Genomic DNA, 13762 nt, shown 5'->3' with positions numbered 1-13762 from the left:
TCATATTATGAATTTAGATAAATTAAAATGTTTCACAATTGTCATAAATTATGTTCAGCTTCATGTAAAATTCCTAGTTGATTCAAGCCTATTAGCATGACCCTTGCTGGTAATCTGTTATATAATGCTAGTAAAATGCCCCTGGTTTGCTCCTAATGAACTTTTTTGTCAGTACAAGCTAATTAAAGGGTCCCCTTCTAAGTGTATCAGGGTGGCACTCTCTGGTGGATCCGGCAGATAGGATGTCTGGACCTTGAGTACTGCTTCCCAAGCCAGAGGTTGTCACCCCTTGGGAGCTGCGAGGAAGTTAGAAGGACAAAGGAGAACACGAGTCAGGATTACTCTCAATACAAAGGAAAGAGGATATTCATTCCACGTTGATCCTTCTGAAATTTTACTTGGGGATGGTGACAGATTGAGAAGCTTTTAAGAACCTTTCTTCCCATTTCAAAAAATCAGAAATTTATAGCCTTCATAATGGAATTGTAGTTAAGGCTCTTACAAATCTAGGTCGGAATAGCTATTGCTCAGTCTACGTTGCATGAGTGCAGAGAAAGCGGGGAAAATGACAATGTATGGGCATCTGGGTGTTGAAGTGGACTTGGAGCGTGGGTAGAGGCGTTAGCAGGAAGAATTCTGGAGACCAAGATGTAAACTCATATTTCTAGTCAACGTGGGTGACAGTTTAGGGTCTGACACACCAAACATTTCATAGGAAATAGTGCTAAGACCAAACCATTCAACACAACAGTAGTCCATACTTCTGGAACCCAGACCTTGCCAGATCTGAGGGCGCCCGATGATGACGTTCCCTTGGATCAGGCGGTGATTGGTTCCCATAGAGGGGCCATGACCGCCAACGAGATTTGGAGCCCGAGCCTAAGCCATCGCGAGAGCAGCGGCCTCGGGTGCGGGATGGCCGCGGAGCCAGCCGGAGCTGGCCCGCGGCTCCGGGCACCTGCTCTCCCGCCCGAGGCATGGCTCGGGGTCCCGGCCCACTAGGTCGGTCTCGCCCCGACACGGTCGCCATGCCCAAGAGAGGAAAGCGACTCAAGTTCCGGGCCCACGATGCCTGTTCTGGTCGAGGTGGGCGAGGAGGCGGGGGTGCTGAAAGATCTGGGGCTGTCGGCTGGGAGGGGACTGGACCGAATGGAGGCGAGCGCTCGCCTGCCGGAAGAGGGAGGGAACTGGGGCCGGGAACCTACAGTGAGCAGGTCTTAGTGGGAAAGATTGACGGGAAGGCCTTTACCTTGAGGGTTGGAACTGTGTTTCAGTGACCGTGGCGGATTATGCCAACTCGGATCCGGCAGTCGTGAAGTCTGGACGGGTCAAGAAAGCCGTCGCCAACGCTGTTCAGCAGGAAGGTAGGATTTCGGTTAGTCCATTTATTTTATACCCGGGTCTTGAAGACAGAACTCATGGTTTTAATTCCTGGGATTCTCTCTCTCTCTCTCTTTTTTTTTTTTTCTTTTTCCTGCAGTTCTTTGGGCATCTTTCCACAAACATGTTTGCTCTCCTCTCTGTTCTTATTTTTCGGGCAGGGTGCCAAGAATGGCAGTTTTTGTAGATAAAATATTGTATGTCTGTCTTTGCATTAAAAACGACAACAGCAACAACTTTGGTACTCTTCATTAGTTTCCACTGCTTTCTTCTTAGGTATTAATCTCTTTGCTGTAATTCACATATATTTTACTTTGCAGTTTGCTTCCTTGTTTAATAACCTTGGTGTTATTACACCCCCCCCCCGTTTCTCTTGCTTTCAAGCTTTTTATTCATGGGTTGAATTGTGTTTTATGAGACATACTGTCTAATCCAAGACAAGGGTTAAATTGGATCCAGTTCCTCTCCAACACTGCTTATCAGAATTGTGTAAATGACAATAGAATTCACCTTTTGCTTTTATCCTGCAGGGTTCATAGTGGAGGAATTGTGCATTCTCTTTTTTCCAGGGCTGAAGTTAGCACTTTTAAGGAGGGAATCCTGCAACATTGAACTCAGTTTGCCTATTGCTTTATTATATTTTTGTTGTTAAAATTTTAAAATTTTGATTTCTTTTGCAATCAGTTCTCAGCTTTCTTTCTTACTCCCTCCCCATGCTGATATCTTTGTCAAGTTATATTTTTGGATGATACTGGGTACCATCTCATTTTCCCCATTTTTTTTTTTCTTTTAGTAAAATCTCTTTGTGGTTTGGAAGCCTCCCAGCTTCCTGCAGAGGAAGCTCTTTCTGGGGTTGGTGAGTCCTGTGACATCATCGACAGCAGTGATGAGATGGATGCCCAGGAGGAAAACATCCATGAGAGAACTGTCTCCAGAAAAAAGAAAAGCAAGAGGCACAAAGGTACAGAGTTTGCTTTCTTTGGGCACTCCTGTCTTTGGTGATAATTGAAGCGGTCATTTTCTCAACACAAGAGGAGATCAAAGTGGTGATCCATCGGGAAACTGAGTTTGGAGAAAACCTGGCTCTTAATAAGATCTTAATAGTGGGACAATACCTGTTAATAGATCTGGATTTTTAACTTTTGTCTAAATTTGAGAAGAAAGAAGACTGATAGTAGCCATTATTGAGAACATTAAAAACATGCATTTCTAGATTTCTGAATGTGTGAAGGAAGCTGAGGTGTGACAAAAATGTTTTCCAAATATGTGGATTTTACATAATCAGTTTTGCGTTAGATAAAGTTAGATATTATCATGGACTTCTAAGTACTGTGCTTTATAACTAATAGGTACTGTGGAAAATAGAAAAGTGTATGATGGTTATGTCTTAAAGGTGGTAAGACCTTTAAATGAAACAGAAACTAATGATATATAATGTGCCAAATCATTAGCCAAATTCCCACATTGTGCTCTACACTTAATGAATCAGATTCTCTTGGGGTAGAGCTTAGAATACCTATTGTTAAGGCCAAAGTGGGTTTGATGATCAGCTAGGTGTAGGGGAAGCTGAGAAGTAAGAAATGATTTGTATATTTTTGGTTTCAGATCTACCAGAACTTTCACCTCTACTTGAGAATCACATAATAGATATTTATATTTGTGAAATCTGTTGAAATTATCAGTATATTAAAGAACTTATATTACTTTGCTGTTGTAGCAGGAAGCAGCCTTGGGAAGGTGGTGGAGGGGCTTTTTGCCCAGGAAAGAAGAAAGCTGCTTTTAGTTCTATGATTATGGCTGAATTAAGGGTTAGTCCTTGGTGTTAGTCCATATACATATATCTTTGTGGAGTGTGTTTGTTACTTGAACCTGAGATATTTAGTGGACTCAGGGTCAATAGAATTAACACTAATAAAGTCTGAAGCAGAAGGAGGAGGTAGGAATATCTTATCAAGGAGTTACTAACTGCCCCTGGTCAGGATTATAGGCCAAACTGAAAGTGAAATAAGGAAAAAACAGAAAAAAAAAGAAACACGTTTACAGGAAGTTATTGAGTACACACTGCGCTCATCTGTTTTTTTTTTTTTTTTAATTTAGTCTGCACTTGAAGTTTCCTCATGCCATTTAAAATCAATTTTGTTTTTTACATGACTGAACTGAAGAAAACATTTGGTCGATGGGGATTGCAAGGAAAATCAAAGTCAGGGTTGAAAGTGCAAAGCTGGAATTTGGAGTCAACAGAACCTGGATTCTGTTGATGTTGCAACAAAACAGCCTTGGTGGCAAGGCTCTGTTTTCTTATTACTAAAATGGACACAATAAGTCAGTCACGACAGCACATGCCTATAATCGAAGTGATTAGGGAGGCTGAGGCAAGAGGATCACAGATTCGGGGCTAGTTTTGGCATTAGTGAGAACTGGGATGTAGCTCAGTGGCACAGTGCCCATGGGTTCAATCCCCAATACATAAAAAAAAAATCAATAAAATAGGCACAATAATATTTTCCTTATTTCTGCTGAAAATTTATTAAAGTTGAATGATATAATGTACGTGAAAACACTTTACAAACTTCAAAATAATATGTGAGTATTTGTTTTAAAATGGCTTGAAGAATGAGGCTTATTCACTCAGGCAAAAGTTTTCAGCAGTAGAAGTAGCAGGAAATGTTAACCCCGAGGGGCTTCCTTGAACCTATTTAAACCCTTTTCTTAACTGTGCAAGACCTGAGAGAATTGAAATGATTGCGTATCTTTAGTTATATGTGCAATAGAAAATCAAAGGTTATTGTGGTTTTTTTTTGTTTGTTTGTTTGTTTGATTCTTTCAGAGGACCTGGACAAGGCTGGAGGAGAAGAGTATCCCATGGATATTTGGCTATTGCTGGCCTCCTACATCCGTCCTGAGGACATTGTGAATTTTTCCTTGATTTGTAAGAATGCCTGGACTGTCACTTGCACTGCTGCCTTTTGGACCAGGTTGTACCGAAGGTGCGACCACAGAGAGCTCACTCAAATTTCTCTGTAGCTGATTCCATTGCTGTTTGTGATTTGGAGCTACTCCCTGGATGGTGATCTCTTTTCACTTTCTCTCCTCCATGTCTGGTTATGACCCCAACTTTGGACTCTTTGACCCCTCTCTAGTTTAAATTTAACATTATGAATTTATTCAGGTAATTGTCTTGCTTACAGTTACCTTCTTCACTTTTTTATCTTTGTTTAGCAAGTCTTGCTTCAAGTCTCAGAAAGAAATGACTTTGACTTTTCCTCTGATGTTTATGTTAGCTAGAATATTCAAAAGCTACAAATGGCTACCTGTTTATCTTTCCACTGGATTAGTTGTTTCTTAGATTTTTTCTAGTCACCTGAAATTTTCATGTAGTTTTTGTACTTAATGCTGCCCTATATAAAATCATAGTGGTGAGGAGTGAATAGATTGTATGATTAGTAAAAGGGCTAGCTTTTGATGCAGGGTGTGGAATTGTAGTGGAGATTGTAAATAGTCCGTAAGGTTGTGGTTAGAATGGATGCTGAGATAGTGTAGCAAGCAGGGAGTAGAAAATCTGTTGAGACGTTGGACAGGGAAACCTGATGGCTCTTCTATAGGAGAGGGTTCCCCTGCCCCTCGGGTCTAGGGATTGAACCCAGGGGTGTTTTACCACTGACCTAAATGCTGTCACTTTCTTCCTAAGTTACTGGGGATGGCTTTGAACTTAGAATCCTTCTCTCTCAGCCTTTTGGGTCTCTCTGATTACATGTGTGTACTACCGCTAAAGTATACTATTCTTTTGTCAGTTCAGAGACTTGTTCTTTTGTAGAGTGAAATAGGATTTAAACTTTTAAAATGGGTGAAAAAGTACAGGATTATAAGCTGAAGAATCAAAAGTCACTGCGAAGTTGAGATGGTGATTTGTATGTATATGAGCACTGGGACTAGCTAACTACTGGCCGATGGAATAGTGCAGTGGTGTTCACGTAGAGACCACGAGTCCTAGGAGACTGATGTAGAGCAGGAGAGACAGTCAAATGTTGGTAGGAGTAATGTGTCATGTTTCAGGCACTACACGCTGGATGCTTCTCTGCCTTTGCGCCTGCGACCAGAGTCAATGGAGAAGCTGCGCTGTCTTCGGGCATGTGTGATCCGTTCTCTGTACCATATGTATGAACCATTTGCTGCTCGAATCTCCAAGAATCCAGCCATTCCAGAAAGCACTCCCAGCACATTAAAGAATTCCAAAGTAAGTGAGAGTTAGTGTTGGGGTTTGATTAATAGACTCTTGTATGGTGGCCTGTTACTGTGGCTTATTTTCAGCTTCTCTGATGGGGAGGGCTATAGGTCCCAGGCTGCTAGAGGACTAATATAAACTTATAGAACTCAAAGAGATTTCATTTCTCTAGGATATTCCTGCTGTGCTGGGCTGGCTTGTTATCTTTACCTATAGCTTTCTTGTGCTTTTAGTGTATTCTTTATTCCATTTTAATTTATTTTCATTCATTGTACATTGGACCACTTTAGATACGATGGTTTTGATGGTTTGGGCTAGGAAGAGCATAACTCAAAAGGTAGATGTATGCTATAATTTTTAAAAGGTGCTTAAATCATGATATAAGGACATAACCTGAATAATTCACATACTTTCTCTTTCTAATGTAATCTTGACATCTGGGATTCCCTTTATTATTCTCGACCTTCTTAAAGGATTCTGATGTAGATTTCTTTAGCATTTGCTAAGTGCTCAGTGCTAGGCTGTTGTTGGGCTCTGTGGTAGGTTGTCTCAGAGACCATCAGTTCCTCCAATTCATAAACTTTAGGGCTCTAAAATTATATATGTTTTAGGCTATTTTTATCTCAAGATTCTCCCAGTATTTTATATTCATACATTGTATTCAAGTTAGTGGCATTCTTCTGATTAGTAAGTAGGTCTACTAGTCTTTGGTACATTCTTTCCTTTTCTCCTCCCTGATGAAATGTCTAGTGAAATCACCTTTGTCAAGCTAGACTAGTATAGTAGATCTGATTATGCAGGCAAGTTGATGTCTCAACCCTTTTCTTACTCAACTAATATCATGTCTAAATTTCATCTTTTGAGGTTATAGCTAATTTTTATTATTCCTGTTCCTATCCAAAGTCTGATGTTCTATAGCACTTCCAATTCTCTTGTACTTTATTGTCACGGACTTAATGATTCTTCTCCCCTAGCTTAGCTCTAGGGTGATAATATTCTACCTGAAACATTTGAATTAAAAGGATACTATTGGTAGTATATTCCCCCCTAGGCTTGAAACTGAGATAGACAGGGCCACTGGCCGAGCTCAATTTAATATCATGCTAGCTGATGGATTTAGGGCATGAATAGCATACTGTGTGAGTAGAATTTCACCCAGCAGCTGCTTCTGCCTGTAACTTGAGTAGACAGTGTATCAGTTCACATTTACAGTGCCCCTTCCCCCAGAAGCATTTGATAGTATTAGACTAACTATGAGGAGGTGGGGAATCATCCCAGGGTTAACCATGTTAGGTGTGAATTAGTTACTGGGAGAAGAACAGCATTGGGCAAACTCCTCATGCTTGACACATCTTAGCGGCTCCAGTGCACAATGCAAGTGCTACTGCTTAGCTTCTGAAATACCTATGTCTTCATATTCTTAGCACTGTATATTAATTTTTAAAAAGTAGACTATGAAAAGCCAAAGTGGAATGAAAACCAGGATCTTAATCTAGTATGCCCAGGTCATCTGGCTGCTTCTTTTGTGCCATATTAGAGATCTTCTGAAGACGGTGTGGGACCTGAAGTGGCAGGTGTCCTATGCATGGCCTTGCCATTAGTGTGTCCACGATCGCATGGCATTCAGGGAGTTGCCAGCATGTCTAAAGGAAGTTGTCCCATGTTCCTGGACTCCAGCTTTTCGTATTTGATCCCCCTCTCTCTCTTTCAGTAGCATAGCTTGTGTGGGACACTGGAGCCGTTGTGATGGCAGCAGAAGTGTTTTCCCCTTAAAGCCAAGCCCATTATTTTTGATGGAACAGCAGGACGTACAGGGCATGTCTGAAGGGCAGGACGGCGGACGACCCACCCCTTATCCCCTGGGAGGTACCTCACTTCTTGTGCTTAACCCTAGCTGTAGCTTGACTTTCATCAAGGGGTTCACTCTAGACTGAATTTAGCCCAGCTCAGTGGTTTCTACCAGCTCTCTGCTCCCAGAAGATCCTGAGCAGCTTGCTCCTATTATAGGGCCGGCTCTCCTTGCCTGCCTCATGGCCTTGTTATCATCTTGCCTGGTGGCTACTCACTGCCCTTATATTTTAACGTAGAGCGGTGGCCTGCTGAATCAGAAAATGCCCCAGTTTCTAGACACCATGTTTCTGTCTTTAAAGAAGAGAACAATAGGGGTTGATCTCAAATAGCCTCTGAGGTTGACATATTGGTCCCTCTTCTCCTTATTGAACAGCCCTGGGGTTGTCTTCATGTTGCATCAGTGTCAGGTTGGGGGTCTACCTGTGTCTAGGTAAAATATCAACATTAGGACTGTGGTTGGCTTTAGAGTTGTTAAACAGAGAGGTTTTTCCTGATTATTTTTTGTTACCTTACAGTGTATTTTGATGTTTTCCCCCCTTAGTTTGTTTTATTTTTATTTTTCCATAGTGCTTACTTTTCTGGTGCAGAAAGATTGTTGGGAACAGACAGGAACCAATGTGGGAATTCAACTTCAAGTTCAAAAAACAGGTATGTGATCTTTCTTTGCTTTGTCATTCAGGTAATATCTTCAGATGAATTTCACTAAGTATCTTAATCCCTTTTTGCTATCAAAACAAAGTACCACAGACTAGGTAATTTTTGAAGAATGAAATTAACTTCCTCACAGTTCTGGAGACTGGGAAGTGCAGGATCAAGATGCTTGCAGGTTCTGTGCCTGGTAAAACTCTGTTTTCTCTGCTTTCAAGGTGGTGCCTTATTGTTGCATCCTTTAAAGGAAAGGGACCCTGTCCTTATATAGCAGAGGGTAGAAAAGCAAAGAGGTTGAACCCAGTGTAAAGCCTCTTTTGAAAGGGCCTTCATCCCATTTATGAGGGAGGAGCCCTCATAACCTAATCACTGCCTAAATCCTACCTCTTACTACTATTGCAGTGGAGATTAAATTTCAACATGAACATTGGAGGGGCACAGGCATTCCAGCTATAACACTAGGCATGAAATGACCTTATTACAAATCAAATAGTAGGACTGGGGATATGGCTCAGTGGTAGAGTACTTGCCTGAAATGCACAAGACCCTGTGTTTTATCCCCAGAAATGCCCCCCCCCCGCCGCCAATCAAATAATATACACCAAAACTTAAATAATACCCTGAAAAGAAAAAGGAGGAGGAACTATTTTATATTGAAAGATAAAGGTGACAACCTAATGCAAAGAGTAAACCTTGAGTGGCTTCTGGACCAGAGAACAAAGAACTATAGAAGACATTTTGGGGGCAGTTGCAGAATTTGAATATGCTGTGGCTTTTAGATGATATAAAACTATTAATTTTCTTGTGTGTGGTAATGGTATTGTGATTATGTATAAGTGTCTTTATTCATACTGAATTGTTAAGGTTGAAGTGTCTGTTACTTCCCAAAGGCTTTGTACTCCATTCTTCCCAAAGTATGTATGTGAGGGAGTTGGGAAAGTAAATATGGCAAAATATCCAATGGTGGAGTATATATAGTTTAGTATACTGTACTTTTCTATATATTTGAAGACTTAAAAAGCGAAAAAGAAAAACTTTCATGCACTGAACTTATTTGCTTAAGTTTTCTTTTTTCTTTTGTTCAAACATTTGTAAACAACAAAAATTAATATAGTTTTATGTTCAAGATAGTTTTGGGGAAGCCCTGAGGAGAGAGTTTGCCAGAAGGCTTTTTATAAAACATGAACATTTGTTCGTTTTTTTTCTCTGCATTTTGCCTAAACTATAAGATCTGTTTTGTCATTCTTTTCTTATCCTCAGCAGCTGCATTTTAAAAATCTCTCCTCTAGTTAGTAGCTCACTGGTAAGACAAATTACAAATATAGTTAGTTATCCCTCAATGATAGCAGGTGGGTTATAGATAGTTCTTAAAGTAAATCATATTTTCCTGTTTTTTTTTTCAAAAACATGGTTCAGGGGAAGAATTTAGCTCCCATAGTTCACATTTAGAAAGATAAGATGCTTAAAATCTATGAAGCCTGTTAGACGTTGCTAAAGTGAACCATGGGAGTTTTCTGGGAGGGGACTGAGGGGCAGTGGAGAGATATAACTAGAAGCAGAGACCACAATTACTACAGGAAAGTGAATACTTGTGAGTTCTGAGACTTGGGAATCTTTGGTTTAATGGCACCTGCTCTAGGAGGCCACTTCTGCTTCCATCCCTTTTGTGCATCAGATATTCTTTTAAGTTCGACAAGTCACAAGGAGTTTGCAAACTTTCAGACATTATAGTGTCTCTGGTAGAGACTTTAAGTTTCTATTTGTCTGGTGGCAGGAGTACCATCTAAATGAAGCATAAACCTGTTGCTACATTTGCTCATCCAAATATATTTTCCCTTTTTGCAGAAGGCAGATTTTCTTTGATCTTTGCATAGAAAGCAATAAATATAACAAGAGGAGATAACAGAAAAGTATCGGCTGTTGGATTTTCATTGATGGACTTTTAGAGAAATAAATATTTCCTCTAGGTCATTAGATTAATTTTGGTTCTCTTCAGTCCCCTAGATTAAAGAGCAAATGTATGGAACGATTGCAGCCTCCCATTCAGTATGAAGATGTTCATACTAACCCAGACCAGGACTGCTGCTTACTGCAGGTCACCACCCTCAATTTCATCTTTATTCCAATTGTCATGGGAATGATATTTACCCTGGTAAGTGGAGACTCAGGATTTCATCCACAGCTCTTTTATAAACTTTTGCTATATTTAGAGTTTAAAAGAGATTTGTAAATTCAACCAGTGAGAAAAAAATACCTGAAGAATAATTTATAAAAATTTGAAATTAGGCTTGTATATTAACAGATAGTTGGGGATTAATATATATTAGAATATGTTGTTACCTATTGTTCTCTCTAGATCAGGGAATGTTTTGCATTGTTATGTGTGTGCAATGATCATTATGACTAAAAGAAATAATGAGGAAGCGTGTGCATGCACATTGTATGTCAAGACTGTGAGGCATTCATGTGGTTTCAAATGGAACATTAAGTACAGGGTGAGCAGCTCTACCTTTGTGCAGTGCTCTGGCTAGTCAGCATTTGGCTAAGAATTAGTAAACAGTGTATGTGCCTGTGTCTTAATTTTTCCATGTTTTAAAATATTTTAATTGGATTGGCAACTAGAAAGTTTGGGCTGTTTATCTTTTCTGTGTTTAGGGCTTATGTTCATAGATAGGCAGACTTCCCCTCCAAAATGAAAATAGCTTTATTATTTTTTGAATGGTAAAAAATAATGCTTCATGTAAAGAATTTAGATAATACATAAATATATTGAGAAAGTAAAGGTGACTTAGACTTCCACTGTCTTGTAACTGCAGTTAACCTGGAAACTGTTTTTCTAATGCATCTGTTAATATTCATGTATATATCCTTTCTCAGATAATTTTGAGTAATTGAGATTATGTCATATATGCTATTTTTGTTGTAGGTACTTTTCTCCTTCCTCTTGGTTAAGCCGTATTAATGACCTAGTTATGTATTCACATTCCATATCCTTCATATTAATTCTATATAGAACTACATATGCATATTTGGAGATTTTGTAGTTTCACTTTACAAAAAAAGGGGATCAGGTTTATGTTTCATGCATCATCCTTAATTTGTTCAATGTTATCTAAATCCCTTCAAGTCATCTCTTACTTGACTTTAATGACTTTGATATGTATGTGTGTGTGTGTGTGTGTGTGTGTGTACTAATTTATTCAACCATCTGGAAGACTTTTTTTTAGCCTAGTTTAAATATATGAAAGCTGAGAAGACCTTACACATCTGTAATCCCAGTAGCTTTGGTAGGATTGCCAGTTCAAAGCCAGCCTCAGCAATTTAGCAAGGGCCCAAGCAACTTAGCAAGACTCTGTCTCAAAGTAAAATATAAAAAAGGGTTGGGGATGAGGCCTAGTGGTTAAGTGCCTCTGGGTTCAATCCCTTGATACCAGAAACAAACAAACAAAAAAATTTAAAAAAGTTAAAATTACACTTTTTTAAATGTTTTTACAAAGGTGTTGGTGTTATAACTTAGAGATTAATGTTGCAACCTAGTCAGTATAAATTATTTCTGGACTGTTTCATTTCAGGGTGAGCCAGAGGAAACCAAGTTTTTTTGAATTGGGTATTAAATTTGTTTTTCTCTTCTAGTTTACTATTAATGTGAGCACAGACATGCGGCATCATCGAGTGAGACTGGTGTTCCAAGATTCTCCTGTCCACGGTGGTCGGAACCTGCGCAGTGAACAGGGTGTGCAAGTCATCCTGGATCCAGTGCACAGCGTCCGACTCTTTGACTGGTGGCATCCGCAGTATCCGTTCTCCCTGAGAGCATAGTTATTTCTTCCCATCCTTTGGGGCAGCCCTGAGTCTAGTCCATAAGTAATCAGATTTCAGTTTGAAGGGGATGGTTCTGTTGTATATCTGATTAGTAATGCATATGCTCTTTTGGTTCCTGGGGCTCCTATTATTGGAGAAGGGTTGAATCAAGAGGAAAACAACTATGGTTTATAAACATATTTTAATGTAAAATTTGCATTTGAAAGGAGAAACCTGACCCTGTTTTCTGTGTTAAATCCCATTTGGTGCTATTGAGTTTATTGTTCTATATTCTTTCATCCTATTGAAAATGGATGATCTTGCTCTAGGGAAAAATTAAACACTTAAATCTTCAAGCAAGAAAGTTTTCCCTTATGGATCAGAGGAACAGAGCCAGAGGCCTAAAATTGTTATAACTACTGCTTCCAGTGTAGCTGCCCCTCAAATTCAAGTGAATATTTTCTCATCTCCCTTTACCTTTCTCCAGAAATAAAACAGGTGACAGGGTTTTCAGAATCTTACAAGATCAACTTGTGAATCTTTCTTTTAAAATAATTTTTGGATATTTATTGCATAAATACTGTTTTGCCAGTTTTGGGTTTTAGGGTTCTTTTTTTTTTTTTTTTTTCCCTTCCTTTTCTGCATGACGCTGATAGTGATAATGACTTTGTGCCCTTGGTGGGATACTAGGAACTTTATGTAGTATTCTAATCCTTATAGTGTTGCAAGGTAGGTGAAATTATTTCCAGTTTATAATTGAGTAAATGAATTGGTGACTTACCCAAGGCCATAACTGCCAATAAATGGGCAGAGCTAAGATCTTTTTTTTTTTTTTCCTGATCCAGGTTTTTTTCACTATGCCACAATTTAAAAAGTCAGTTTCATTTTTTCTTGTGGTAGATAATGGTGAGAATAGGCAGAATATAATAGATTTAAAGGTATAAGGTTGAGAAAAATTTGATCAGCCTAAAAAGTATATAAGATTGATGAAATAATCTTTTAAATATGTGTTTTTTAGTAAAATATAAACTAACCAAGAAAGTTATTTCAGGAAGGATAGTGGCATTTTCATTAAGTTGTTAGAAAAGCATTTATTATGCTAAAGGTCATTTTTTAAAAATGCACCGCATGTTGAAACCATCCTCTTAAACCATAAGCACTTAGTAACTTTGCTTTGCTCTGCTTTGCTCTGCCCTGCACTGTACTGCTTCTGTTGTCAGGCCTCTTGTCCAGGTAGAGATGCTAATGTCTTCCTGTTGAGCAGAGGACTTGCTATGGCTGGTGTACTCTGAGAAGAGGATGGTGGGTGACTTTTGTTTTTGCTAAGAAGATAACCTTGCTGCTCCCCTGCAACCCCTATGATCCAGGGAGCTGGATATTGTCAAGAAGGGAGCATTAAGATGACATTTTTAAACATGAAAATTCTGTGGGGGAGATATCATTAAGAGCCAAATACCTAAATTAGCATTTTTTTTTTCCCCTTACCATCTTTCTTACCCTCTGCTATTTAAAGAATATTCTTAGGAAGCATCTGCCTTATATGGTTACTAACAGCTAGCCTTACCCCACATTAAGGGTGGTACTTAAGCTGTTCATAGATAGTGAGCCTGGGTCAGTGAAAAACAGAATTTGGGTAAAAACAAGCCAAAAAAATAAAAATAAAAATAAATCTAAGAACAATAAGCACCTCGAAGATCTCTACAATCAAAAGTTACCTCTTTGTGGCAGAAGGAAAGAAGCACAGTCCCTAGTTCCCTAAACAAAAGATGCCATGGAGTGGGAGGAAGTTGTCCTGGTGGATTGTGTGTCCCCCATTTAGGAGTTACCTTTAAAAGGGGGGTGAATAAATTCAGCTTAATA

General features: G+C 39.2%; 1 protein-coding gene across 1 annotated transcript; it reads left to right on the top strand.

Annotated features, from left to right (window-relative positions):
• The first annotated feature begins 897 nt into the window (after positions 1–897).
• Tmem183a (transmembrane protein 183A) lies at positions 898–13762 on the top strand. Its single transcript, XM_026397193.2, has 8 exons — positions 898–1086; positions 1275–1364; positions 2174–2341; positions 4208–4367; positions 5434–5614; positions 8021–8101; positions 10098–10253; positions 11735–13762. The coding sequence occupies exons 1-8, from the start codon at positions 978–980 to the stop codon at positions 11918–11920; spliced, it is 1131 nt and encodes a 376-aa protein (XP_026252978.1). The 5' UTR covers positions 898–977; the 3' UTR covers positions 11921–13762.

Source organism: Urocitellus parryii, chromosome 9 (assembly GCF_045843805.1).
Source record: "Urocitellus parryii isolate mUroPar1 chromosome 9, mUroPar1.hap1, whole genome shotgun sequence".
NCBI classification, from domain to species: domain Eukaryota; kingdom Metazoa; phylum Chordata; class Mammalia; order Rodentia; family Sciuridae; genus Urocitellus; species Urocitellus parryii.
This window is presented reverse-complemented; position numbering and strand designations above follow the sequence as displayed.

Excerpts from the sequence above, each read along its gene's own strand:
- Tmem183a (XM_026397193.2), top strand. The coding sequence starts at position 978 with ATGGCTCGGGGTCCCGGCCCACTAGGTCGGTCTCGCCCCGACACGGTC. Across the intron at positions 1,087-1,274 it reads CGATGCCTGTTCTGGTCGAG|TGACCGTGGCGGATTATGCC; the intron begins GTGGGCGAGGAG and ends ACTGTGTTTCAG. Across the intron at positions 5,615-8,020 it reads GCACATTAAAGAATTCCAAA|TGCTTACTTTTCTGGTGCAG; the intron begins GTAAGTGAGAGT and ends ATTTTTCCATAG.